The sequence below is a fragment of the Vombatus ursinus genome, unplaced genomic scaffold (assembly GCF_900497805.2).
Source record: "Vombatus ursinus unplaced genomic scaffold, bare-nosed wombat genome assembly UNPS02014841.1, whole genome shotgun sequence".
NCBI lineage: Eukaryota > Metazoa > Chordata > Mammalia > Diprotodontia > Vombatidae > Vombatus > Vombatus ursinus.
The window spans coordinates 16,722,035-16,748,821 of NW_020954619.1; the positions used below are offsets into that span (position 1 = coordinate 16,722,035).

Below are 26,787 nucleotides of genomic sequence, written 5' to 3' on the forward strand. Positions count from 1 at the left end.
ATGAACCGACTAGCTGGTATTGATATGAAGACTAGCAATAGTAATTATCGTTATTTCCTTCCCTGGGTAGATTATGATCAAGCACAGATGGCTGTTAGCCCAACTCAGTCTGAATCTGACACTTACCCCAAGGACCCAGTCAAACTACCTCAAAGTCAGAACAATGTTAACAATTCCTCTAGTGGCTACAAGTATCCTTTTGGGTATCACAAAGCTGCTCACTACCACCATCCTGGTCCCCAGACCAACTCTCAATATGTCTCCACAGCTTCTTATCTAAGTTCCCCAAGCATCTCTACAAGAACCTATTCCCCACCTAGTTGGGGTTCAGCCTCAGACCAACAGCCCTCTAGGGTATTCCACGAACAGCTCAGGGCTGCTCTGAAATTTGTGGTTAGCCCTGGTGACCCTCGTGAATACTTGAATAATTTTATGAAAATAGGAGAAAGGTCAACTGAAATAGTTTACCATTCTATTGAGACACCCACAGGAAAACAAATCACGATAAAGAAAATGGACCTCAGAAGTGGAGCCAACATGATGGAGTAAAGGTAGGGACTTGCCAGAGCTCTCCCACAAACCCCTCCAAATACTTTTTAAAAATCACTCCAATCATATTTCAGAGCAGCAGAACCTACAAAAAGATGTAGTGAAACAAATTTTGAGCCCAAGACAACTTAGAAGGCCAGCAGCAAAGGTTTGTTGTACAAGGGTGAGAGAAAAGCACAGTCCAGTGCAGGCTGCACCAGCACAGCCTCAGCCACAGCAAACCAGGAGCAGGCCTTGGCTGAAACAGCAGTAGCAGCAGCAGCAGAGGCTGCTTCCCGGAGTTCTCAGCCCTCAGTTGGAAAGGGGGTCAATCAACTGGTCAGAAGGAGATTACAGGGTTTTGGTTTTTTAGTTTGCTTGTTTGTTTGCTTTTTTTTTTTTTCTTTCTAGCACTGAGGCAGGGCTCTGTTGCTTTGCCCACTCTCAGATCTGGGTCACAGCTCTAGGTGGCAGTCCCAGGGTGAGGAGGAACATTAGCACAGCAGAGCTTACAACCATGGTGAAAGGGAGGACTCTTCTCACAGTGTGGTTGTGAAAGAGTGCTTATGGTCACTCACAGACCAGAGCACAGGCCAGGAGAGTAGCAAACACCTCTCCTTAGATCATATTACTTGGAAGAATTGAAAACTGATAGGTCACAAAACCTCAGAAGCTTGGGACAGTGTGCCCTCCACCCTGGAAGCAGAACCCTATGTTAACAACAAGTTAAAAGTCAAGTAATAAGTTGGAAAAATGAGCAAACAATAGAAAAAAAAAAAACCCTCTGACTACAGAAAGTTATTACAGTGACAAGGAAGATCACAACACACACTCAGAAGAAGATAACAAAGTCAAAGCCCCTACATCCAAAGCCTCCAAGAAAAATATGAATTGGTCCCAGGTCATGGAAGAGCTCAAAAAGGATTTTGAACAAATAAAGAGAGGTAGAAGAAAAATTGGGAAGAGAAAAGAGAGTGATGCAAGAAAATAATGAAAAATGAGTCAACAGTTTGATAAAAAAAAAAAAAAACACAAAAAATACTGAAGAAAATAATACCTTAGAAAACAAACTAGGCCAAATGGTAAAAGGGGTCCAAAAAAACCAATGAGGAGAAGAATGCCTTAAAAAGCACAATTGGCCAAATGGAAAGGAGCTCCAAAAGTTTACTAAAGAAAATAATTCCTTAAAAATTAGAATGGAGAGGGGCAGCTAGGTGGCACAGTGGATAGAGCACTGGCCTTGAAGTCAGGAGGACCTGAGTTCAAATCCAGCCTCAGCCACATAACACTTACTAGCTGTGTGACCCTGGGCAAGTCACTTAACCCCATTGCCTAGCCCCCCCAAAAAAATTAGAATGGAGAAATGGAAGCTAATGAAATCAAGAAGCAATAAAATAAAATCAAAAGAATGAAAAAATAGAAGACAATGAATGTGAAATATCTCATTGGGAAAACAACTGACCTGGAAAATAGATCCAGAAGAGAGAATTCAAAAATTATTGAACTACCTGAAAGCCATGATTAAAAAAAAAGAGCCTAGAAATCATCTTTTAATAAATTATCAAAGAAAGCTGCCCTGATACACTAGGATCAGAGGGTAAAATAGAAATTGAAAGACTTCGCCAATCACCTCCTGAAAGAGATCCCAAAATGAAAACTGCCAGGAATATTACAGCCAAATTCCATAGTTCCCAGGTCAAGGAGAAAATATTGCAAGCAACCAAAAAGAAAAAAATTCAAGTATGGTGGAGCCACAGTCAGGATAACACAAGATTTAGCAGATTCTACGTTAAAGAATCGGAGGGCTTGGAATATGATATTCTGGAGTGCAAAGGAGCTAGGATTACAACCAAGAATCACCTACCCAGCAAAACAGAGTATAATCCTTGAGGAGAAAATGGTCACTCAATGAGATAGAGTACTATCAATTATTCTTGAGGAAAAGATCAGAGTATTAGGATAGTTTGAAGGAATATATTTAGAGGGCAAGGGTGTGAGTTGAATACAAAGAGATGATACCCTCAAAAAAATTAGTGGTTGAGAAAGAAATGTACTGGAAGAAAGAGAAAAGGAGAGGTATAATGAGGTAAATTATCTCACATAAAAGAGGTAAGAAAAAGCTTTTACAGTGGAGGATAACAGAAAAGAGGTGAGGGGAAGTGAGTGAACCTTATTCTCATCAGAATTGGCTCAAAGAGGGAATAACATACACATGGAATTGGATATAGAAATCTGTCTTACTTTACAGGAAAGTAGGAGGAGAAGGTGGGGTGTGATGAAAGAGAAGGCAGATTGCAGGAGAGGGTAGTCAGAAGCAAAACACTTTTGAGAAGGGATAGGGTGAAAAGAGAGAAAGAATAGAATAAATGGGGGGGATATATAATGGAGGGAAATACAGTTCTTGTGATTTTTCCCTTTTGTTTTGATTCTTCCTTTACAAGATGACTAATGTGGAAATATACCTAATACGATTGTACGTGTATAGCCTATATCAGATTTCTTGCTGCTTGGGGAGAGGAGAGAGGAAGGAGGGAGAAAAAAAATTGGAACTCAAAATCTTGTAAAAGTGAATGTTGAAAACGACTTTTATATGTAACAGGAAAAAATAAAATACTATTAAGTGAGAAAAAATGGACCTCAGGAAACAACATGGGTATGAGATGCTTTTTAATGAGGTAAATCATGTGCCTCAAGCACTTTTCTGTTATTTGATGAAATGGTGATTGGCCCTGGAACATGTATCTCGAGATTTGTATACTGGTAAGAGCCCTGTGATCATTTGGATGTTCTGGTTGAAAAAAATTTGAAGCTGTGTTAAATATAGCTAGAAAAAAGGAAGGGGGAATCAATATTATTAATCTTTTTTAGTCGCCAATGCCTGGGAAACACAAAGAATGTAGGCACATTCTCTAAATCTCATAATATCTAATGGTGACGTCTCAGGGAAGGAGTTGTGTATTAGCATTGGGAGCACTGGATTGGGGCACAGAGGACATGGGCTCATAGGGTCATAGATTTTGAATTAGGAGAGCCCTCAGACCATCTAATCCAGCTCCCTTGTTTTACACAGGAGGAAACTGAAGCCCAGAGAGGTTAAGGGTTTTGTCCCAGATCACACAGGTAGTAAAGAAGCAGGGTCAGGATTCAAACTAAGATTTTCTGATTCCAAATACAGCTATCTATCCACTACACCAAATACCATCTTTGCTTTTAATACCTGGGTGATTGTGAGTGGTTTACTTTTTCCTTTCTCAGCATTCATTTTCTTATCAACAAAATCAAGGGGTCAGACTAGATATGCTCTAAGATCCCTTGTACCTCTAAACCTTATAATTCTATGAAAGAATACTCTTCTTTACCAATGAGATTCCTTAGTAGTAAAGTCACTTGTCCATTCTAATGGGAAATTGTTGATGATGAACTCTGGGTTTTCATGGAGTTTCTAGGAGGTAGTTCTTTGACAGATAAACTCCTGCTAAGTAAATTTGTTTAGTGTTTAGAGGTCACTCACAGACCTTGGTTAATTAACTTATTTTTTCCCATCAGATACAGAGTCTGGACAATTAATATGTTACCATTAGATCATGCTTATCAATACTCCATCTAAAGGCATATTATTATCATTGAAAGTATTAGGTGAAGTATTAATAACAATAGTTATAATTCTAAAACCTACATTACCCAACTCCCAGAAGCTATTGACCTCTTTACCATTTTCTTTTAAGGACTTTCTCAAAAAATTCTTGGAGATTAATTGATCAAGAATTAGAAGCTATGAAATTATAGATAGCCATAAAGCTAAATACATAAGTCTTATCTTTAAAAAAATCTATGGAAACTGATTTGATTTTCCAAGAATTCTGTCTGTGTAACATTGATGTACTCATTACCACCTACAGTTTCTCTGGGGAAGAATTAGGTTCACCACTTGCCTGACATACTGTTCAACTGAATTGGTATTTTTATAAATAGTCCAAATATATTTTTATAAATATCCCAAGAAGTGTGATGGCATGAAGTTATCTTATGAATCAATCACTAGATATTTGTGTGACATCCTCCACCTTTCATCCAATGGCCCCAAATCCCAAGGTCCTTTCAAATTGATTAAAGACTTGTCTACCTATTATAAGGATTTTTTTTTAAAAAAAGAACATTACTTAATACCCAGTTTATTGTGTTGGTTGATTGAGTAGGGTGAGGAGAATAGAGTCCCACCCTTGCACATTTATAAGTTTTAAAAGTTGGATGGTGAGTCTAATAGTGCAAAAAACTCTCCCAAGGGGGAAAAAAAAATAGGATTTCAACTTCTCATGCAAACAAATGTGTGAAGGATTTGTGATTTTGTGACTCCAGGGGCTCCCATTTATGACTTAATGCATAAGTCCTAGAGAATCCCTTGATACACAAAGAGGTTTTGTAACTTACCCAGGGTACCACAGCTAGTAGATGTGAGAGGTAAAATTTTCACTGAGGTCTTCCTGGCCCTGAGTCCAAAGCCATGTTTGTCATTCCAGGCCACCTCTTTATGGTAAACTAACAACCAGATCATTTCCTTTTCTTTTGTACAGGCTGTGACAATGAAGGATTATCATAGTGACAATGTAACTGACATGTACAATAGTTACCTTTTGGTGATGAACTCTGGGTTGTCATGGAGTTCCTAGAAGGTAGGGCTGTGACTGAGAGAGTAGCTCACATGAGGTATCTTTATTTAGTACCTACAGTTCCTTTCATACACATATCTTTCCTTCATAGGTGGTATCTCAGTGACCAATGTGATTATTAGATAATCCTTTTTAATACCTTAATTTAATTCTGAGAAATACATAGGTAGGCATTGCACCTTACCATCATGCTACAATCCCCATACAATATACAGGGAATAAACCCTCACTTACATATTTATTGAATTGAAGTTAACATGCTCTTGCAAATGATTAATGTTCTGTGATAAATAGTATAAGATTGAATTATACTCTTGGTTTTTTAAATCAATCAATATATATTCATTTATTATGTGCTTTCTTTGTGCTATGAACTTTACTAAGCGGTAGGGACATCAAAAAAGGCAAAAACAATCCCTGTCCTCAAGGAGATTACACTTCAATGAGGGAAATGACATATAAATAAATAGCTACTTGAAAGATCCATACAGAGTAGCTGGTAGATACTTGGAGGGAAAGGCTCTAGAAGCTTGGTGACCAAGAATGGCTTCTATCTAAAGTAGTATTTGGACCACCTTCTTTCAAGAAGCCAGGCGAACTAAGAGGCAGAAGTCAGAAGGAGAAGTATTCCAAGCATGGTGGAAGTGTACTAATACTGTATGCTACAGGAAATTGAAGAAAGCGGCAAGACGAGATATTTTCAAATTTATTTTGAATAAAAAATAGCAGTTATGAGGCTAGAATATAGGATATATAGGAGTAAGGATAGAATACCATTGCGTTACATATTAGAAGAATGAAATCAAAAAAGAAGAAGAAAGAAGTACTTCTGTTTTGTTTTAAAACAATCTTGAGGGAACAGCTAGGTGGCGCAGTGGATAGAGCTCCAGCCTTGGAGTCAGGAGGACCTAAGTTCAAATCCACCCTCAGTCACTTGACACTTCCTAGTTGTGTGACCCAGGGCAAGTTACTTAACCCCAATTGCCTCACCAAAAAGCAAATGAATGAATGAATGAATAAATAAACAAAACAGTCTTGAAAGATAAAGCAGTACTTTTCATACTGTGGCCTCTGCTTCTTGCTTCCTTACTAGTTCCATAAATGAAAGTGGATCCAGGAGAGTAAGCCTCAGTGAGAAGAAAATAGGCAGACTTTGTGCAAATAGAATTATTTTGGTAGATCACTGATGAAGCACCAAAGACTGGACTGGCCCCATGTTGGTCCTCTTTTGTTTTCCAATTTGTGGCTTCTAGTCACAAAAGAGAAGGGAGAATGAGAATCTCCACCAATTGTCACTGCAGTTTCAGCTGGCAGGTTATTGCCTTCATGGGAGCCCTAGCACAGGGCTAGATACATTCAGGCAACTCTCCTCATTCCTGAAACAATGCACTCTGCAGGTTCCTGAGAACAGAGAGACCTGCAAATCCTAGACTTTTCCAGATCATAAAGATGATAGTCCAGAGGGGAATTTGTTCATGTGGCAACACATGGGAAAAAGCTCTCCAAATTTCTTTCCAAAAGAAACCATTTCCTACCTTAAAAAAAATTTCAATTTCTAGGATTAAATCAGGGAAAGGTTCCCGATTGGCTATTAATCTTTCTCTCTTCCTGTGATATAACATAATGGACCTATCTTTTTGTCTTCTCCTGATTTTCCTTTTAACAGTATGGAGAACTGGGATGGGGGCACCAGGATTGAAGAGGAAGCAGTTGAAAAATTGTCAGGGTATGTCTGGAATATACAAAATTTTAAACCATCATTGTGCGAACTTGTTCCTACCTTAAGAATTTTGATAAATGATGATAAATTGATTGATTAGATGAAATGAATATTCTCATTCCTCTGAATTAAATTCTGCTTAGCATGAAGAGGTTTCTAGAAACAAACAATGCAAAAACAAAACAAAACAAAAAAAAAACACTGGGAACTTCAGCTATCCCTGAATAGTTCAAATTCATTGAGTTAGAGATCAATCTTAGAATGTCTTAGTAGATCAAGCCTGAACTTCTGAGAGATGACTTCCCAAAGGGTGAATAACTATGTAATGTCAGTTATTATTATAGACCACCTGCAAGTTTGATTGTCTACTTGGAACAAATTAAAAATCCCATATGTTGGAGAAAAATGCATCAGAAGAAAGATTGGGACACTTTGTACAAAATAATTTAAGACACATTTGGCTGATGTCAACATAAACGAATTCCAAAATAAATATTGGCTTTCCCATCTGGATAATTACCATAACTATGGAAAGAAATTACAGCTTTGTGTGCCTTTATTAGATGTCAACACTGGCAGTTCAACATTGCGAGGTCAGACAAAATGACCAACATGTTCACAAGCAACTAAATGAGATGAAAACTTTTGGTCCATTCCTCATCCCTTCCTTTCCCTTCCCTAATTCCTGTTTATATAATTTGCTTTATCCAGCCTAATTAAGTGCCTATATTATCTTATGCAAAAGGATATATGTTCCCATAAATATAGAGGATTTTTTTCTCTCAGTTTACCCTACCTGTTACTCATATAGCTTCAGTGGATGATGGCAATAACCTTGTTAAAAATATTCAGAAAATGTTTAGAACTACTACAGTATTAGTATGGACTTTGATTAATACCACTAAATCAAAACTATTTTCCATTGGCTTCTCCTGTAAAGGTTTTAAACCTTGGTGAAGATTCACCATTGGAGAGAATGCCTACCCCAGTGAGATCATGGTGTCTTTCATCATAGTTGTCATAACAGTAGTCAGAGACTACATATAAACAATTGCTTAATTTGGAATGAATGAATGTTAAATGGAATAGTATTCTGCAGAGTTTTGAAAGTCCCATCTACACATCAGAGAGACAACGTGGGAGCAGCAGAAGGAGCATTGGAGTGAGAATCAGTAAACCCGAATTCTGGTGTCTGTTCTGCCACTAAGTTGCTATGGGACCTTAGGTAAATCGTTTAACTTCTCTTGGTAAAATGAGTGTTCTCATCCAAAAATTAAGGGAGTTGCACCAAATAGACTCTAAGATCTTTCCCAACTCTCAAAAACTTCAGTTCTGCTCAGATTCTCCCAATAGCTATATATCAGATGGGCAGGAGAGATGGCATTGGTCAAGTATGTGGTGACCTGCTTCATATAATTTAAGAGGTTCTTAGCAGTTTCCAGTAGACAGAAATGTTTCCACAAATAGGTGCGTGGAAGTCTACTGTGTCTGAAATTCCAACATTAGACATTAATTTCTTTGAGTAATTCTCTTTATAGTCCTTTAAAACAATATTGAGGTAGCACAATTATTTCATACTAAGATGTTAGTGCCTTCTTGCTAGTGCCTTGACCCTACTGATTGTCTCCAGATTATCCTGGCTGTTTTTTATTTGTAAATAATTGTTTTTATGTTCTCTTCCTCTTGAACTCCTTGGAAGCAGGAATTGTCTTTTGCCTTTCTTTTTATCCGTCAGCAATGAGCACAATGCCTAGTACATGATAACTGCATAATAAATGTATTTGACTGACTATTAGTAATTTACAAGCTCTTTCATTGATGATAAAGACCTGAACAAACAGAAGAGAACTAAAAAGAGGAAGAGGAAAGGACATTAAAAACTAGGATGGTGTGGAGAGGGATTGGCACCAATTACAAACTTCCCAATTTTGATTAAGGCCAACACTGATGGAAAGTTATTATTATTCCCATTTTATAGATTAGAATACTGATATACCAAGAACTGATTAACTCAAGGACACAGACATAAATCTGCTTTGCAAATAACTTCCTAGATCCTATGTCTTTTAACTTAGCTCAGTTAAGTTTCCACTCTACCAAGATGTTTCCTAGAAGCTATTCCTTATTCTAAGTGAGAGGGGATTACTTACAAGGCCTTAAACAAAATGGATTTGCATTAATACCAAATGATGTTTTGTTACTGAGTCCTTTCAGTTGTGTCCACCTCTCTGTGATCGCATTTTGGGTTTTCTTAGCAAAGGTGTTAGAAGGGTTTGCCCTTTCCTTCTCCAGTTCATTTGGCAGACAAGGAACTAAGGCAAAGAGGGTTAAGTGACTAGCCCAGGGTCTCACAGCTAGTGAGGGTCTGAAGCCAGATTTGAGCTCAGGTCCTCCTGACTCCAGGCCTGATGCTCTATCCACTGTACCACCTAGCTGCCCCAATGACCAGATAGTCGAGAGATAGGAATAATTTTTACTTAGGATAGACTTAATAGGTAAGTCTTTGAGGCCCCTTGCCATCAACTTTGTACTGACTTAAAGACTGTTGTGTGAGTCAAATCAAATGTCAGTTCACAAGCATTTATTAAGCATCTGCTATATGCCAGTTGAAGCCACATTAGCTGGAACTAATGAACCTGAACACACTCTAAACCTGTCCATTTGATTTTACTTGAAATGTATCCTTAATCCTTTAAAGTGGCTTTTTAAACATGATTTCTTTTTTAAAATGAATGAAGAACAAACAGCCATAGTGTGTTTATCAGTCCTGAGGGCCCTTTCTTATCTACACAATCAAGGCATTATTCACAAAGACATCAAGAGTGATTCCATCCTTCTGACCAGTGATGACCAAGTAAGATATTAAGATTTTCCTTGACTTTGGTAAAAGCACACAATAAAATCTGATCATCAGCTACGGACATCAGCCTCTGAAGACAGCAGCTTTCCCAGAGATACTTGTTCCTCTAAATTGTTTGTTTTTTGTTTTGTTTTGTTGTTTAGGCAATTGGGGTTAAGTGACTTGCCCAGGGTCACACAGCTAGTAAGTGTCAAGTGTCTGGTCAGAGGCCGGATTTGAACTCAGGTCCTCCTGACCCCTGGGCCAGTGCTCTATCCACTGCACCACCTAGCTGCCCCTGTTCCTCTAACTTCTGAACTTCCCAACTTGGTGTCTCTGCCTCTCATCTACACATGCTTTATGAAGAGGGATATCAAATACTGTGATCATGATATCTGAAAATGTCATCCCATCCATCACCTTAAGCTAGAGCCCAAATTTAAAGTGCATTTCTTTGCTTGAACAGTGACTACAGAAACTTACAGAGTGTAGAAACTTCATTTTCCCCTTACTGCTTCAACCCTAATGAAAATGAGCCAACCTCTACTCTTATGAATTAAAATCTCTTGTGATTTTATTCCAAATTTAATTGAAGATATCACCTATTTGAGTCATCATCTGTCTGGGCTCTCCAAGAGATTGAAACCCAGCTATTGTTGGCATTTCCGTAGAGGCTACCTGCTTGGACAAGTAGTCAAGGCAGCCATTTCATATATTCCTTCATTGCATCATCTGCTTTACACTTTAGAAGAGTACTACAGAGAAGTGAAGGAAGAAAAGAAAAGCTGAACCCTCAAAGGAAATTTGGATTAGCAGAATGGATGTAAAATGTAATTTGACCAAAGTAGTCTACTTAAACACTCTTCCTGCCATTGAAGGTCATGGCACTGATGATACATGGAACAAAACCTCTCTTAGATGTTACTTCTTTTTTGCAAAGGTAGCATAGTCATAAATGTCTGGATATCTTGGCATTGGATCAGACTTCTTTCAGAAATGATTCAGAGAGTGGAGGTGAATCTAGAAACCTGGGAACACTGTGTTCATTGAGTGGCTTTCGGAAGACCTTCAAGTCAGGTCTTGCTTAGTCAGAAAGGAAAAAAAAAAAAAGACTTATCTGCAGTCATATTTTTTAGCATTTTTTTACCAATTTTTTTTTTTTTACCATTTTCTCGTAGATCCCTGCTGTGTGTATAAATTAACTAAAAAAAATGAGTTGTTAATGTTTTATATTTTTTATTAATGCCACGCTTTATACTTTTCAAAGTCCTGTGAAATAGATGGAGTGGGCCCTACTTTTATTATCCTCATTTCATATATAAGGAAATTAAATGTCTTGGCCCACTCCAGTCTTCTTTCATCTTACTTACCTATGTTCTGTGCCATTCAGTAACAGTGGCCTCCTTGCTGTTCCTGGTACAAGACACTCTATCTTGTGACTCTGGGTTTTTTTATTGTCTGGAATTCTCTCTCTCCTCACCCTTCCTCCTGGCTTCCATGGCTTAAATTAAGTGCCAGCTAAAACTCCACCTCCTATAAGAAGTATTTATCAGGGGCAGAGCCAAGATGGCAGAGTAAAAGCAGTGACTTGCTTGAATCCTCCCCCAAACCCCTCCAAATACCTGTAAAAAATGCCTCTAAACTAATTCTAGGGTAGTAGAACCCACAAAAAGACAGAATGAAACAAATTTTCAGCCAGACAAAGTGGATGGTTAATTGGAAAAGTCTATTGCGCCAGGCTGGGAGAGAAGCCCAGGTCAGGGCAAGGAGCACAGTTCAACGTGGGCAGCACAGGCAAAGATATGGCCAGAGGAAACCCAGAACAAGCCTCAGGGGACTGAATCATGGAAAGCTATGGTGATTTCCAGACTTCTCAACCCACAAATGCCACAGACAACTTAGAAGGTCAGTGGGAAAGGTCTGTCAGACCTGGGTGAGAGAGGAGTGAGGGCTAATCCTGGCCCTAATGCAGCCCCAGGGCAGTGGCCACAGAGGCAGTGGCTGCTTCTGGAGCTCTCAGCCCACAGATGGTGGGGTGATTGAGTGGCTGATCAGAGGGGGATTGCAGGAATCTCTGTACTAAGCATTCTCTTGCTTTGCCTGTGCTTAGATCTGGGTCCCAGTCCTGGGTGGCAGGCCTGGGGGCAAGGGGGAGTGCTGGCTGTGTGGTGGTGGAGAGGGAATCCTTCTCACAGTTCCAAGGCAGAAAAGAGTACTTGTGGCCACTCCTAGACCAGAGCTCAGTCCAGAAAAGGAGTAAACATCTCTCCTTAGATCATACCACCTTGGAAGAATTTTTACAAGTCCCTAGAAGTATCTCTGAAAACAGTTGCACAAAACCCCTGAAGCTTGGGACAGTACACCCTCCACACTGGAAGCAGAGCCCTACCTTAGCAAAGAGTTAAAAAGTTAATTGGCTGGAAACATGAGCAAACAGAGGCAAAAAAACTCAAGATTATAGAATCTTACTTTGGTGAAAAAAAATATGAAAACATACAACCAGAAGACAACAAAGCCAAAGCTCCTACATCCAAAGCCTCCAAGAAAAACATGAATTGGTCTCAGGCCATGGAAGAGCTCAAAAAGGATTTGAAAAGCAAGTAAGAGAAGTAGAGGAAAAATGGGGAAGAGAAAGGAGAGTGATGCAAGAAAATCATGAAAAATGAGTCAACAGCTTGGTAAAGGAGACCCAAAAAAATACTGAAGAAAATAACACCTTAAAAAATAGACTAACCCAAATGGCAAAAGAGATCCAAAAAGTCAATGAGGAGAAGAATGCATTAAAAAGCAGAATTGGCAAAATGGAAAAGGAAGTAGTCCAAAAGCTCACTGAAGAAAATACTTCCTTAAAAATTAGAATGAAGCGAATGGAAGCTAATGACTCTATGAGAAATCAAGAAATTTTAAAACAAAACCAAAAGAATGAAAAAAATAGAAGACAATGTGAAATACTTTATTGGAAGAACAACTGACCTAGAAAATAGATCCAGGAGAGATAAGCAAGTTTAAGAGAAGCATGAAAAGGCAAACGAAAAAGATAAATCATAAGGAACTTATTAAAGTTGAACTGTTTACCTCTCTGACTACTAGGGTAGTTGGAGGGAATATCTATATAGACACAAGGCACAGGGTGAGTTGAATATGAAGGGATGATATCTAAAAAATAAGTTTAAGGGGTGAAAGAGGATTATACTGGGAGAAGGAGAAAGAGAGAGGTAGAATGGAGTAAATTATCTCACATAAAAGAAGCAAGAAAAAGATTTTACATTGGAAGGAAAGAGGGGGATGGTGAGAGGGAATGAGTGAACCTTACTGTCATCAGATTTGGCTTAAGGAGGGAATAACATATACACTCAATTGGTTATGGAAATCTACCTTACCCTACAAGAAAATAGGGGGGAAAGAGATAAGAGAGGGGGGATGATAGAAAGGAGGATAGATTGAGGGAGGAGATAATCAGATGCAAACACTTTTGAGGAAGGACATTGTAAAAGGAGAGAACAGAATAAAAGGGGGACGGGATAGGATGGAGGGAAATATAAATAGTCTTTCACAAAATGAGTATTATGGATGTGTTTTGCATGACTATACATACATAACCCATATCAATTGCTTGCCTTCTCAATGAGGGTGGTGGGGAGGGAGGAAGGGAGAGATTTTGAAACTCAAAAGTTTAAAAATGAATGTTAAAAATTGTTTTTTATGCAACTGGGAAATAAGATAAACAGGCAAAGGGGTATAGAAATCTATCCTGCCCTACAGGAAAATAGAAGGGGAAGGGGATAAGAGAATGGGGAGGGGGTGATAGAAGGGAGAGCAGATTGGGGAAGGCATATTTAGAATGCACGCCGTCTTGGGATGGGAGAGGGGAGAGATGGGGAGAAAATCTGGAACTCAAAATCTTGTGGAAGTAAATGTTGAAAACTAAAAATAAACGAATTAATTAATTAAAAAAGAAGTATTTACCAATCCTTCTCAATGGTACTGCCTTCCCTCTGTCATTTTCTCCAATGTATTATATATATATGAAAAATGTGTTACCATATATGTATTTATGTGTGTGTATATATTTATATGTATACGTGTGTGTATGTATATGTATGTGTATATATATAAAATCTTGTTTGTACATAGCTGTCTTCCCATTAGACGGTGAGCTGCTTGAAAGAATAGACTGTCTTTTGTCTTTCTTTGTATCCCTAGCTCTGATCATAGTCCCTGGCCCATAATAGATGCTTTATCACTGCTTATTGACTGTCTGGTTACTTGTCCATATAATAAAATGATAGACTACAGCTCTAAAGAAATTATGGAAGCAAAGAAATAGAATAGGGTGATTGGGACTAGTATGATTTTATTTAAGCTGTTTCCATAATAGTTGCCACCATTCCAGTTTTGCCAAAGATTTTCAAATTCATTAGCTTCTGAGGTACGTGGGGACTGAGTATCTTTTTTTCTTTTTTACATTTCTTTTTTTATTCCTTGAAGTACCAAATTCAATAAATTCTAAATACAACTAATCATTCAAGAAATTGCAAATCCAACTAAATGTACTTTCATCTAGCCCATATCAGTTCATCTTGTGTTTAAGGTTATCAAAAGGCTTTGTCAAAAGTTTTGCTAAAATTGAAGCCAATAGGATTCCCTTAGTCTACAGTCTACTAAGCATATCAGGATTAAAAATGATGTTAATCTATCATCATTGTGAGCTTACAATGATCAACATGAAGCTATGTTGACCCTTTGAGATCATTGCTTTCATTTGTACATACCTATTTTAAATCTAGATTAGTGTAAGGAGGTCTGAATCCCAGGACAGATATCCTTAGTGACTGTATCAGGAAAGGTTTTAGAATCACAGGCTCTCAAGGTTGGAAGTCATCTCATATACCATCTAGTCCAACCCATACATGAATAAGAGGCCATACAACAATTGACTATCCTCACTCTTTCATGAATCTCTGCAGTGAGAAGAGGACAAAGAATTAGTCTCATAGAATCATAAAAGAGCTAGGAGAAACTCAAAAGATACTCTAGCCCAGCCTCATCCTTTCCTTCTTTATACATCCTGTCCATTTTACATATTAGAAATCAAATTCCTCGTGTTAAAGTAACTTGCCAAAATCATGCAGTACTGAAAAACATTGAGTGCTCTCATACCTAGATGATTCCTCACCATTCCTACCTATTTTTTGGCTTCCAGATTTGGTAACCAAAAAAGCTGGTTTTATGGCCAGCTTGTTATTTCATTTCCTGAGCTCTCTTTTCTTCCATCCTGGGGTAGGAGAAATCATTGCATTTGTAGTCAAATGGCTTCAATTTCAATCCTAGCTCTTACTCACTTTGCAACCTTAGGTAGCCCATTTCATATCATCATATCTTAGTTTCCTCATCCATAAGATAATAGACTTGTCTTAGATGATCTCTAAGGTGCCTTCTAGCTCTAAATTTTATTATACCTTTTCACTGAAACTTCTTTTTTTCTTCTCTAACACCTTACTTATTTATGGCTCTGCTCTGAGAAATCCAGAACAAACACAACAGTCACTTATTGGGGAAGAAGCCATCATGGTACGATTAATCAACAAGCATCTATTGAGCACCTACTATGTGTCAAGCACAGTGCTGCGTGTAGGAGATAAAGACAAAAATTTAATAGTCTCTGTTCTCAAGAAGCTCAGATTTAATCAGTAGAAAAAAAATGCTAGGTGTGGAGTCTGAAGTACTCAGTTCAATCAGTTCTTAGCCATTCACTACCTGGGCGACATTAAGGACAAAAACAATAACCATACTAATAGAGTTTATATAGCATTTTGTTTGCAAAGCACTTTTCATAATTCATAAGCACTTTTCACTAACTCATAAGATGCCCTCCAACAACCCTATGAGGTAGATGCAATTCTGTTACATGTTTTTCAGCATTCTTGAACCTTACTCCCCCCCCTACATACTCTGCAATCCCCCCCTATATACTCAGGCCTCTTTTCTGTTCCTCACATAAAACACTCCATCTCTTCCTGACTCTGACTATTTTCACTGGCTGTCCTCTAAGCCTGGAATGCTCCCATTTCTTATCTGCACCTCCTGGCATCCTTGACTCCCTTCAAGTCTCAACTCAAGTCCTAACTTGTACAAGAAACCTTTCTTAATCCTCGTTACACTTTCTGAGTGCCCTTCTTCCAAGACTTCCCCCAAGTGAAGCCTCTACAGATCTTATTTGGACATAATTGTTTGCAAGTCCTCTCCCCAATTAGACTATGAGCTCCTTGAGAACAGGAACTATGTTTTGCCTTTCTTTGTGTCTCCAGAGCTTATCCCAGTGCTTGACACATGCTTAATCAATGATTGTTGACTTGACCAATGAGGGAACTGAAGCTAAAAGGTGTTTATTAAATGACTTGCTCAGCAAGTGACATAGCCAGCAAGTATATGAGGCAGGCAAGTCTAGCTCTCTATGCTTTGGGACCATCTAGCTACCTCATGATCAAGTAGAAACGTCTTTGGCCCTCGGTTTCCTCATCTATAAAGTGAGATATTTGAATTAGGTGACCTCTAAGATCTCTTCCTCCTCTGGATCCATGATCTTGTGTAGGAATTTCCAAAACAAGATGTTCAGTGTTGATTTTTAAAATTCTCTTTAATGACGTGTTCTAGATTTTTTCATGTGATTGTAGCTTCTTCCCTCTATCTTCACCTCTTCCCCCACATTTCTACTCACCTAAACTTGTTTTTATGGCTTCTCAGTTCCTACTTGAACACAGCATACTCTCACTTTGGAACTAAGTTCAAGTAGAAATTTAATGTAGTTAGTTCATTGTTGTTGGTGGTGCTCAGTCATTTCATTCCTCTCTGACTCTTCATGATCACTTTTGCGCTTTTCTTGGCCAAGAAACTGGAATGGTTTGCCATTTCTTTATTCAGCTCATTTTACAGATGGGGAACTGAAGCAAACAGGGTTAAGTGACTTGCCCAGGGTGACACAGCTAGTATAAGTTTCTGAGGCCTGATTTGCACTCAGGAAGATTCATCTTCCTGATTCTAAGCCCACTTCTCTTTCCACTTCACTACTTAAATCTATAAACACAAGGAAAGGCAATTCCTAAATGGCTGGTTCTCAAGATGGTCTTTGCCTAACAAGCTGCCCCTTTTCATTTTAGCAGGCATTCCCTTTAGCCCAAGTTTTCTTAAGCTAATCGGAATTCTTTGGGGGGGGGGGAGCCAGGGGTTGGCAATGGGGTTAAGTGCCTTGCCCAAGACCACACAGCTAGTAAGTATCAACTGTCTGAGACCAGATTTAAACTCAGGTCCTCCTGACTCCAAGACGGGAGCTTTAGCCATTGCGCCACCTAGCTGCCATGCTAATTGGGATTCTTGAGTAAAGGGTGCTTTACTAAATGGAAAAGTTGTACAGTTCTGTGAAGATTAGAAAAAGAAACATCTCAGAGGCAATACAACTTGTTTTTAAGACCTACATACAATGCTTCATTATACTCATTACTTGGCTACTTGTTGTCTGCATTGCAGATTTATTCAGGGATATGTTGTGTGTAATTATCTTTTTTTAGAAAATTGTCTCTTTTATGTACTCAGATGAGCAATATGTATTGAAAAACTCTAACCCTCCTAAGATAGAAAAATGATCTGGGCTTTCAAAATTTGTAATGATTCTACTCATCTCCCTTCTATTTGTCATGGAGAACATTATTAGGTTTCCAGACATCTTGAAGCCTAGAAAGGGAAATCTACATTAAATAGACAATAAATCACTCCTGATAACAGCGAATTTTTGGCATCCCCTTTGTTCAGATATTTCATCAATCCTCAAGTTTACAATCAGGAAAGAGAAATGATAGGGATTAATTTTTCCCTTATGGATCTGCTTCCCTTCTTTCCATTCTGCAAGTATATTCCTTAAAATTAAATTTTAACCAATCAACACTTCTTAGGAGTTACAGTGTGCTTGCTGATCACTGTAATAAGCACTGGTAGAAATTAAAATATTGAGCTAAAACACAGCTTTTGTCTTCTTAGATCTTACAGTCTATGAAGTGGGGGGGGAAAACTCACAGATACAGATAACTGTACCAGGAAACTTAATAGAAGTGCAAAGAGATGTGTAAAACAAAATGCTATGCAAGGTCAGAGAAGGAAGAAGGTATTTATCTAACAAGCGATCAAGGAATAAGTTAATCTGAAAGCATTTAAAGAAGTGCCTACTATGAGATAGAGCACTTTCAATCATTCTTGATGAAAAGACCAGAGCTGAATAGGAAATTTGACTTTCAAATACAAGACTCTAGAGAAGCATAAAAAATGTAAACAAGAAAGGGAAATAATAAAGGACTTAATAAAATTAAACTGTTTACCTTCCTACATGGGAAGATGATATTTGTAACTCATAAGATCTTTCTTATCATTAGTGTAGTTAGAAGGAGTATATTGACAGAGGGCACAGGTGTGAGTTGAATATGAATGATACATAAAAAATAAAATTTAGGGATGAGAGGAATATACTGGGAGAAATAGGAAGGAAGAGGTAGAATGGGGTAAATTGTCTCATGTAATTGAGTCAAGAAAAAGCTTTTAAAGTGCAGGGGAAAGGGGGGGAGGTGAGGGAGAGTGAGTGAACCTTACTCTCATCAGAATTGGCTCAAAAAGGGAATAATATGCACATGCAATTGTGTATAGAAATCTATCTTACCCTACAGGTAAGTAGGAGGGGAAGGGGATAAGAGAAAGGGGGGTGATAGAAGTGAAGGTAGTTTGGGTGAGGTAGTTAGAAGCAAAACACTTTTGAGGAAGGACAGGATGAAAGGAGAGAGAGAATAGAATAAACGTAGATGGGAGGAATAGGACAGAGGGAAATAGAGTTAGCAATAGTAACTCTGGAAAAAAATAATTCAAAAGAAGTTTCTCTGATAAAGTCCTCATTTATCAGACATATAGAGAACTGAGTCAAATTTATTAAAAAAAAAAAAGAGCCATTCCCCAATTGATAAATGATGAAAAGATATAACCAGTTTTCAGATGAAGTAATCAAAGCTATCTATAGCCATATGAAAAAATATTCTAACTCACCGTGCAAATTAAAACAATTCTGAGGAACTACCTCCTACCTATTAGATTGGCTAATAGGACAGGAAAGGTAAACGACAAATTTTGGAGAGAATGTGGGAAAAATGAGACATTAATGCATTGTTGATAGAGTTGTGAACTGATTCAACCATTCTGTAGAGCAATTTGGAACTATGCCTAAAGGGCTATAAAACTATGCATAACGTTTGACAAAGTAATAGTACTACTAGGTCTGTATCCCAAAAGATATAAGAAAAAGGACTATAGGTACAAAAAAATATATAGCAGCTCTTTTTTGGAGGTAAAGAATTAGAAATTGAGGGCATACCCATCAATTGGGGAATGGTTGAACAAGTTGTATTATGTGATGATGGAATACTATTGTACTATAAGAAATGCTAAGCAGGATACTCTCAGAAAAAACTTGGAAAGACTTGCATGGGCTGATGCAAAGTGAAATATACTGTGTACAAAACAATGTTAATATTATAAGATGATCAGTTGTGATAACTCTTCTTAAAATACAAATGTCCAAGACAACTCTGAAAGATTTAGGATGCAAAATGCTATCCATCCCCAGAGAAAGAACTGATAGTGTCTGAATGCAAACTGAAGCATACTTTAAAAAAAAAAAAACAACCTGTCTCTTTTTTTGAGGTTTTTTTGGTCAGTTTTTTTTTTTTCACAATGTGACTATTATGGGTAAGTTTTGCATGACTACACATATGTAACCTGTATCAAACTGCCTGCCTTCTCAAAGTGGGTAGGGTGGGGAGGAAAGAAGGGAGATTTGGAACTCAAAGTTTTAAAAACAAATGTTAAAATTGTTTTCACTTGTAACTGGGGGGCATTGAGAGCAAGGACTATCTTTGGCCTTTCTTTGTATTCCCAGCCCTTAGCACAGGGCCAGGCACACAGTAGGAACTTAATAAATACTTATTAACTGACTTATATGTAAAGATATTATTAGATGATGAGTACCTAATTGTATTTAGAGCATCCAATAATCTTTTTATTTTCCCATTATGTACATAATTGTATAGTTGACATCATTTTAAAAGAAAATCAGCATATATACATATATATATATGTATATGCCTTGAAGACACCATTTTAAAAGAAAATCAGATTATATATTGAACACTTAGCACTGTGCTAGGCATTACAGGCCAGATGACAATATTATCTGCGAAAGTACAGAAAGTGACAAGTCATTTAATTTTTAATTTTGTATCTTGCTCCATTGATATCAATATGGAATGGCAGAAAACATGGTCTTTGGGGTCATGTTGTTGCATCTATTCTTTTTCCAGCTAAAGTTATCTGACTTTGGTTTCTGTGCCCAAGTTTCCAAAGAAGTCCCAAAGAGGACATCACTGATTAGCACTCCCTACTGGATGGCACCAGAGGTCATATCTAGACTACCTTATGGAAAATGTAGGTAAGGAAAAAAAATCCATCCTTTCTGCAACCATGAAATATATGAAAGCATTTGTACATGTAGTAAGGCCAAGAAGATCATAAGAGCTCCATAAATTTATACATATACACACATAGGTATGCACAACGCATATATAAAAATGTATGTATACTTACATGTATATGTTTGTGTGCATTATATATATAAATATATGTGTATATCAATATAACTTTATCTATATCTATCTATAGACACATACATGTATGATGGTGTCTTCAGAGTCACAAAAGAAAACATTCTCACTGGTTTCATTACAATCACATCTCTTTTTTTTTTTCCTTCTAAATAATTAAAAAATGGCATTACTGCCCAGTCATATCACTTATTTTATTTAGAAAGACAACATAGCATAATTGACAGAAAACTAGAATTGTATCAAGGGAAACTGAATTAAAATCCTTCCTCAAACATTTACTTATCTGCTTTATGACCCGGGTAATTGATTTCACTTTTAACTCCTCCTTACTTCAATTTCCTCATCTTCAAAATGGAGGGGAAGGAGGTACGAGCATCAGCCTCTAAAATCCCTAACATGTTTAAATGTGTGATCCCAGTGTCATAATTAAATCTGAATCATGTTTAGCTATTTTATTTTTTGGGGGGGGTGTCACAACTTTTAATAGAAAATACAAAGATCTGACACAAAACGGCTAGAGTAGAAAAGGAGGGGGCTGGGGCGGGGCCAGCAGAGGCCACACTCCTTGGCAGCCACTTCCTTCTGCTTGGGGGGCGGCCTGTACACGCCCACCACCACTGCATGGTCTCGCTCATCGGGCTCCAAGGTGAGCTGTTCGTGCGGCTTCGTGTTTTCCTGCTGCCTTTTCTTGACTTTCGAAGCAAACACTGCTTCAGGGAGGCTGTGGAGTCTATGCCGCTGGCCTTAATGGAGATCACAAAGTGTCCACCATTGCGCGGGCAGTTGTGTGCATTGAGCGCCAAGACTTGGGGACCCGTCTGGCTGGGCCACATCCGCAAAAATCACATCCACCATCCCAATGAGCATGCGGTGTTTGTGGGGCTGTCGGGCATCCACGACGGGAATGCCGTTCGCCCTCTTCTGGGCCACACTAATGAGAAAACTCGCCAGCACGGGCCAGGCCTTCAGGGCCCACCGTGTCCGAGGCACGCGAGGCGGCGGTGCCTGACACCTCTCCCAAGCGGAGCCTTTGGCCCCGGGTCGGATGTGGATCTGCTCTCCTCCGCCCAGGGCGGCCGCGGCCAGCTGTGATCCGAAAGGTTCCAACCTCGCCTCACCGCGCTCCCCAGTGATTCTCCTCTCACCCTGGACTGACTCTCCGGACACCATGCTTTTTGTGACCAGCGCATCTTCCTTTCCTCTACAAATAAAAACTCTCTCATGTCGATGAGGCTCTACAGTGACCTTCCTTCCTCCTTGGAAACCTCCTCTACCACCCCGGCCTCGTCCTCGGGGCTGGGGGCCTCTGCCCAGACCACCAGGTGACTGGAACCCTCCTCGTCCACCTCCTCGGCCCCCTCGGTCGCCACCTCTTCCACGCCCTCCGAACCCACCCCGACCCCCCCTTTGCGGGCTGAATCTTGGCTTCATGGCACGCGGCTCTCTCTGCGGAGGAGGCGGAAGTGGAAGCGGAGGCGGAAGCGGCGTTGGGTCGGCCAGTATGGTGGCCGCCGGCGGCCACGGGGCTCCCACGCGCCACCGGGCCTCCAACACCCGCCACCGCATTTGTTCAGCTCTCTTTTAAAACTCGAGTCTACTCTCAAAGGATAAAAATGTTCTATCACAGTTATTAAGGTTTGTTTGAAGAGAAGTCCAATTTCCCAAGGAGTCTACTCCGAATGAATTATCGACCGTTGTGTGTGTTGGGGAGTAGGGGGCAATCAGCCTCATTGTGCAGCGATAGACTGAATGTAGATGTGGTGGCAAGAATCACCGAGCTGGGCAAACTGACGGAATGAAACCCGAGAATGTGTGTGCACATCCTAGCTTGTGTATGTAACCTTGGGTGATTTTTATTCAGTTCCGGTTTGTTTGTTTTTTTTTTAATCTTGGCCCTGAGTGATAAACAGTAAATGCAGGTCATTGTATGGGTTATGATGATAGGAATATATCCAGCAGATAAGATGTGGCAGTAACTGGAAACTGATCGTGTGGTTATTTCATTCCCATTGTTCAGAATTCCTGTTCTTTAACCAGAAATCATTGGGGGTCATCTGCCTATTCTTCTCCCTGTACCCTGACACTGGGTTTATAAAGCCATCTGCTTTATAAAAAAGACAACATAGAACCCAAAAGAGAAAGTTTTGCCAAAACAGCTGGACTTCTGTTGTTTTTTTTTTTAACTTCCTTTTTTTATTATTAATGAGTGGTCTTGAACACTTAATTTTTAACAATATGACCAAGCAGATTTTCTTTATAACTTGGCAGGGAGCAGCGGGGGGAATGGTGTATTCCTTTGGTTTGATTGGTATAGGAGACTTCCAAAGAAGAAACCCTCCCTCCTAATATAGATCTGTTAGTGCTGTGTACTTTTGGACAGTTCTCTGAGGTACTGGGACATTAAGTGAATTGCCCAGAGTCACAAAGCTAGCATGTAAGAGATGATCCCAGGATTTCCTTACTCTGAAGGAAGTTCTCTATCCAGTATAACATGCCATGTTGCCTCTCCTATTACATTAATGGGCTACAATTTCCCCTGTTGCTCAGCATTTTAGTTGTTCCTCAATCTTAATAATTACACAGAATGCTGATGTGAAAATCCTCCAATGGACAGGTCTTCTTAATTTTGTTTTTTGATGATATTTTCAGGTTCTATTCCCAACAATGGAATTAGGAGTTCAAAGGCTATGCCTACTTTTTAAATGGGTAATGTGTACTGCTGTATTGCTCTCCAGAATGATTCTGCAACTTTGTAATTCCATCCATAATGATTGAGTGCACCTAGTACTCCACAACCCTCCTGGCATTGAGTTTTGTTGCTCTTAATTATTTTTGCTAGATTTGTGATTATGAGGTGATACCTCAAAGTTGTTTTTAATGTATGTCTCTTTGATGGTAAGACTAAGATTTCCCAAGAAATAATTCACACTTTTATATGTCCCCTTTTGAAAATTATCTTTTTATATCCTTTGACCATTATCCATCTAAACCTGATGTCTAAACAAATGATTAAATGTCAGAAATGTCTTCTTTTAAATGTGACACTATTTTAAATTTACTTTCAGCATTAATGGAAGTATAAGTATCCTATTATTTCATATTTACATAAAATATTTTAAATAGTTTTTTTTTTAAGTAGAGAGTTTTAAGTATGTTGTCATTTTGACAATTCTCTTTTTATTTTTTGAAGACTTAACTGCCTGGACCAATCAGGTAGCTGCAGGGTGTAAAAAAGGTTCTAATGAAAGCAACAGACTTTAGAATGGTAATATATATAATTGTTTTTATAAAATATTATTGATGAGCTCTACTTCCTTGTAAGGCCAATCAGAAACACTCATGAAAAATTAGATTTTTTCTTTTCAATAAACTGATAACTTAAATGAAACCTTTATCTAGGGATATATACTTTCAAAAATCTCCCTCTTAGGTTATTATTAAGTAAAATCATTTATGAATCATTTGTGAATTACTTGATTTCCTTAGGCAAAATATGTACTTCAGAATGACCATTTGTCCCTCACTGTTGACCTATGAATTCTATAAAAAAAGTAGATATCTGGTCACTTGGAATTATGGTCATAGAAATGACAGATGGAGAACTTTCTTATTTCAATGAACCTCCACGCCAGGCAATGCACAGGATACCTGATAACTTACCTCTGAGAGTGAAGGACCTACACAAGGTGAGGGTTTGTCTGTTTTATTAAAGATCAAAAAATTGATGATTAATATGCCACCTTGGTATTCTGAGCCCAGGCATATTGCATGTAAGCAATTAGCAACTACTTTACTTATTTTAACTTGTAATTAATCTATTGATTAGTAGAGTATCCTAGAATCTTATATGGGGCCTTAGAGATTTTGTAGTTCAGTCTCTACCTGAAGTATGAATATTCCTTTAAATTCCTTTTTGTGTGTGTGTTACTATTATCACATATTCTATTTTTTTTTCTAAACTGATGGTACCCGGATAAATTATTTCTAGTAATGGAAAGCAATGCCCTTTTGGCTTCCATGTTCCCATTAGGGTTATTTCTTAGAATTAACTGTTTAGGTTGTTAGCTTTCTGGTGACATATTTGAAAAACCAATTCCCAGAACTCTGATAAGTATCAATGAAAAACCAGTATAGTATAAGGGAAAGAAAAACTAATCTTAGAGATAGTAGAAAGTACTAGGTTAGAATCCTGGCTCTGGAAATTACTAGTGATGTAGTCTGGTGACTTATCCCCTCTCAGCCTTAGTGTCTTTATTCATAAAATGGAGATAGTAATCAATTGATTACCTTCCTCACAAGGTAGTTGTCTGAATCACTTTAGATAAAGTAGGCAATGGATTTTTTGTTTTTAACTAAGAAGGATTTTGTAAAAGTGAGTTGTTGTTGAGTGATGATTTACATTTTTTTTATTCATGATGTCTGTGTGACATTACAGGTTTTGTCAGTGCTTCAGGATTTCCTACATTTGATGTTGGTAAGAGAACCCTCCCAGAGAGCATCAGCAGAAAAACCCATCGAACATCCATTCTTGAAACTGGCAGGTGCACCTGCCAGTGCTACTCATGAGAGTAGCCATACCCACTGCTAAATTTTGGGCCCCATGGTTAGAGATCCGAAGGAGGATTTCTCCCAAGTGATTTGGGAGAGAGCATGAAAACCATGCGGAAGTACACACAGCCACAGGAGTTTGCTCCAAGAGGAAGACTACCCTTCATTGCTATTTTTGGAACAAAAAGATAAAAAACACTGGTTTTTTTCTGAATTGCAGCAGTGTAACATATTTTGCCATGAATTTATAATTGTCTGTATTACATTTTGGATAATTGATTTGATGTCAAGTAGCCATTGTATTAAGTGAAGTATTATGTGTAACTTAGCAGGAGTTTGAACACAGTCTTTCCTATGTTTTTATCCCTCTCAGAGAATAGAGAGTTCTTTAGAATCTTAGAATTCTGAGGGGAAAAATATCACCTTCTGCTTTAGTAGAGTATCCTTATTTTTGTAAGTGTTGTATGTCAAAGAGAAAGGTGGGTGGAAGTGAGTATAATAGCACACATTTTATGTTTTTCCAATGGGAAAAAATGGAAACCTATCATCCCAGTAAAAGCTACTTCTTGGGAGCCAGTCCTTTATTTGAGGACATCATGTTCATTCTTCCAGGATATGAGGAGTGACTCTCCTCTACACACCCTGCCCCAGCAATAAGGCAGATCCCTCCGTTCAGTCTGTGTCGACCTTGTACCACAGTATTAATCTCTATATCTCTGTTGTTTATATGGATGGAAGTCTGAAATGATTCTTCACATGATAGAAGTCCAAAATGACTCTTAAGTGTCAACTTACCACAGGGGGCATTTTCCCAATTACAATCTGACTTTTCCTGTTTTCAAGTTATAATGTGTTTCTGACATAGAAGAGTTGTGTTGCTGTCTAGATCTTCTTGAATGTTGATAATTGAATGACTGCTACAGTAAATTTTGTGTTGCCTGCTGGATACATTGCGTGTTAACTGTAGGCCTTTGTAGGGTGTGCCTTTAAACTTTGGAAGTTTTGTATCATCATTATTAGTTCCTTTGAATTATATATCAGACAGAAGCCATTCTTTTCCAAATAGAACAACCAGAAGCTTTCTTAATTACTTCAAGTACCACTGCAAATATGAATTTAGATTTCCAAAAAAAACCAAAAACAAACTATCTCTGGTTTCTGTAGGTATCATTAAGGAGTTTTTGTATTAATAGATTTCTAATTATATTCATATTCATATTATATAATTATATAGTTAGATTTAAAGAAAAAAGAATTAAGTATAAGATTTCCTGTTCTTGTTTGGATTTCCCTGAGGTATTTTTGTTTTTGCAAGCAGAAGAAGGTTCTCTGTGGTATATAGGATTAAAATCTCATTTTATAAAAATCAGCAAAAAGCATGAGTTTATGCACATAAACACATATTTATGTAATAAGTATGTGAGATTTTAAAATCCAAAGCATAAATACTAGAAAATTACAGGCCTTGAGTTTCAAGTGAAAAATTATTTTAATTGAAACAGGAATATATAGATGTTTAAAAAAATCTTTTTAATAACCAGAATAACAGCTAATAAACTTTGCATAAGATAGTAAATTTTGAATTCAAAACATTTTCAACAGTGTAATAGTTTTTCTGTAATTTTCTTATCACTAGATTTTTTAAAAAACTATTCATTGAGTTTACAGAACATTGTTGAAGCTTAAGAGGTTTTATGAGCACCTACTATTGGCAGAAAACTGCATTTGCAAATAAAAATAAATGTTTGCATTTTCCCCATTATGGTTTTGGGAGCCTACACTAATTTCCTAAAT

The 26,787-nt window shown here is 38.1% G+C and overlaps 1 protein-coding gene and 1 pseudogene across 1 annotated transcript; one reads left to right on the plus strand and one right to left on the minus strand.

Moving 5' to 3' along the window:
- LOC114026573 (serine/threonine-protein kinase PAK 5-like) lies at positions 1-26,161 on the plus strand. The gene is given in 9 exon segments (XM_027840292.1): positions 1-526; positions 685-701; positions 3,189-3,203; positions 5,100-5,157; positions 5,160-5,232; positions 9,643-9,769; positions 20,143-20,266; positions 23,998-24,131; positions 24,881-26,161. Coding segments are annotated over 9 exon segments (1,227 nt in total). The 3' UTR covers positions 25,034-26,161.
- On the minus strand, positions 20,926-21,876 carry LOC114026554 (annotated as a pseudogene).
- Positions 26,162-26,787: the final 626 nt, after the last annotated feature.